General features: G+C 51.4%; 1 protein-coding gene across 1 annotated transcript; it reads left to right on the plus strand.

Moving 5' to 3' along the window:
• Positions 1-378: 378 nt before the first annotated feature.
• Positions 379-1,851, plus strand: DQ04_17591000 (beta-fructofuranosidase-like protein; the record flags this gene model as incomplete). The annotated part of the gene is made up of 1 exon (XM_009317611.1): positions 379-1,851. One exon carries the CDS (start codon positions 379-381, stop codon positions 1,849-1,851), a length of 1,473 nt encoding a protein of 490 aa, XP_009315886.1.
• Positions 1,852-2,198: the final 347 nt, after the last annotated feature.

Genomic DNA, 2,198 nt, shown 5'->3' on the forward strand with positions numbered 1-2,198 from the left:
ATATATTACTTATTCACAGCAATATCTATTTGATTGATAAGACGAACTCTTTCCTTGCGGTTGAAATGCTAACAATTCCAATCTGTTACGAAGGCAGAGGGTGGCGTTGCCTTGTAGAGGGGAAACACTCGGAGTATGCGCTTTCTTTTTTTATTGTTTTAGATGCGCACATAAATGAAGTTATTGCGTGTTTGAAGGATTACGTGGTAAAAGAGCAGAGCGTTCCTGATGAAGACAGAACATAATTAAAAAAAAAAGTGCGTTTGTGTGTCTGTGTATGGGAGAGTAAAGGGATGGAAATAGCAATTTCATTCAATCTTCCCTTTCAGCCGTCTTAACTCACTTCCCCCGCAAAATAAAAGGAAGTCGTACGCAGTAATGCAACGCATGACTCTGTCGACTTTGACGCTTCTGGTTTTGCTTCTGCTGCCCAGGCGGTGCGGAGCTCTCCAAGTTAGCCTTCTATCCGACACCCATTACGACCCCGCCTACGGCCAACCCAATGGCTACGGCAAATGCGTGGTTGAAAGCCCCGCTCTCGGTGTGCCGGGGTGTGATGCGCCGCCGGATCTTATCACCTCAGTCTGCGCAGACATGAGTGCTCAGTCCTCTGCGTACATGTTCATGGCGGGAGACTTGCAGAGGCATCAGTTTGATGAAAGTGGACTTACACTAAACGACACAATTGGCACCCTCACTGAGAACCTTGCCGCAGTAAATACGAGCGGCACAATAGAAGGCCCACGTGTGGCGATTGCCATGGGAAACAATGACATGGTGCCTAATTATTACCTTGATGCAATCAATGGTAGGAACGAGTTTCTCAAGGATGAGGCCGACATCATGGAGAAAAATGACCTTTTACTTCCAGAGGAGGCCCAACAGTTCGTGAAATGCGCGTACTACCTCCGCACAGTTTCTCCGACAGTGCGTCTTATCGTTCTTCACACACTCGTTTGGTGCTACAGCATTTCTCCTGCTATTCCCGACGACGAGACTGACCCCTGCGGGCAGTTTGATTTTCTGAACACGCAATTGGCGGACGCGCGGAAAGCAGGGGCGAAGGTGATCATCATGAGTCATATTCCTCCATATATCAACGTGTGGGGTGTCCTCGACGCACGCGATTTCCATTCCATTCGGAAGGATATGTACTGGAAGCCAGTATACCAGCAGCGCTTTAACAACCTGATGAAAGAGTACTCGGATACAGTGAGAGTGCAGCTGTACGGGCACACGCACCTTTTCTCCTTCCAAGTTCTTCCTGGTGGTGTGCCATCTTTCATCATTCCTGCCATAACGCCAGTCTACGGGAACAACCCTTCATATTTTATTTCGGAGTTTGATGACAACGACTGGAGCCTGCGGAGTCTTGCGCAACGCTTCTTGAGCAATACGACGTGGTCCAACGGCCTCCGTGTGGAGGACGTGTTTGGCAGTCTGAGCGACACCGCGGCGCTTCAGGAGACGACACACCGACTCCTGACGGACGATGACTTGTGGACAAGATTCATCATTCTGCGCGCTGGCGGCGTGGAGAATCACGCGCTCTTTCCAGGAGGCGCGTGCGACTGGTGGTGCCGCAAACTAAGTGTTTGCTCGATGCAGTTTGCGACATGGGATGAACTCGTGGTGTGCGTGAGGCAGGATCGAGCTCCACCTGGGGGAATCGTTGTGCCCGTCACCCTCGTGGCGATTTTCGCGGTATTTCTTGCTGTGGGGGCCGGACTCCTCATCGTTCATCGCCGACGGCAGCTGCAGCGCATGCAACGCGCGGAATTCGTGGAGGTGGTCGATGTTGTTTCACAGGGTGCCGCTTCCGCTGGTGAACGCAGCGGTGAGCAGCCATGAAGACAATGGCCTGCCTCCGAATGACAGGGAGCAAGTGCACGGATCAGGCAGTGCTGCAGGTGAAGGCAAGGAGGAGGCCTGGTGTTTGCTTACCCCCTGTTGACAGCCAAGATCATCTAGAATTGAATATTTTTTTTTTGTTTGGGGGGGGGTCGTCTTTCTGTGAGTCCTTGCTTGTCTGTTTTTGAGCTGTTTTCCCATGTGAAGTTTTTTGCTATTCCTGAATCTCTGGCGAGTTCCATGTTGAAAGCTCGTGGCGCGGTCGTAACGCTGAGCGGCGAGTGCGTTTTCTCTTCTATTATCACATTAAGCGCAAGATTTGACCCTGCCGGGGAGCGGGGGGGGGG

The sequence above is a fragment of the Trypanosoma grayi genome (assembly GCF_000691245.1).
Source record: "Trypanosoma grayi strain ANR4 Tgr_1759_V1, whole genome shotgun sequence".
NCBI classification, from domain to species: Eukaryota; Euglenozoa; class Kinetoplastea; order Trypanosomatida; family Trypanosomatidae; genus Trypanosoma; species Trypanosoma grayi.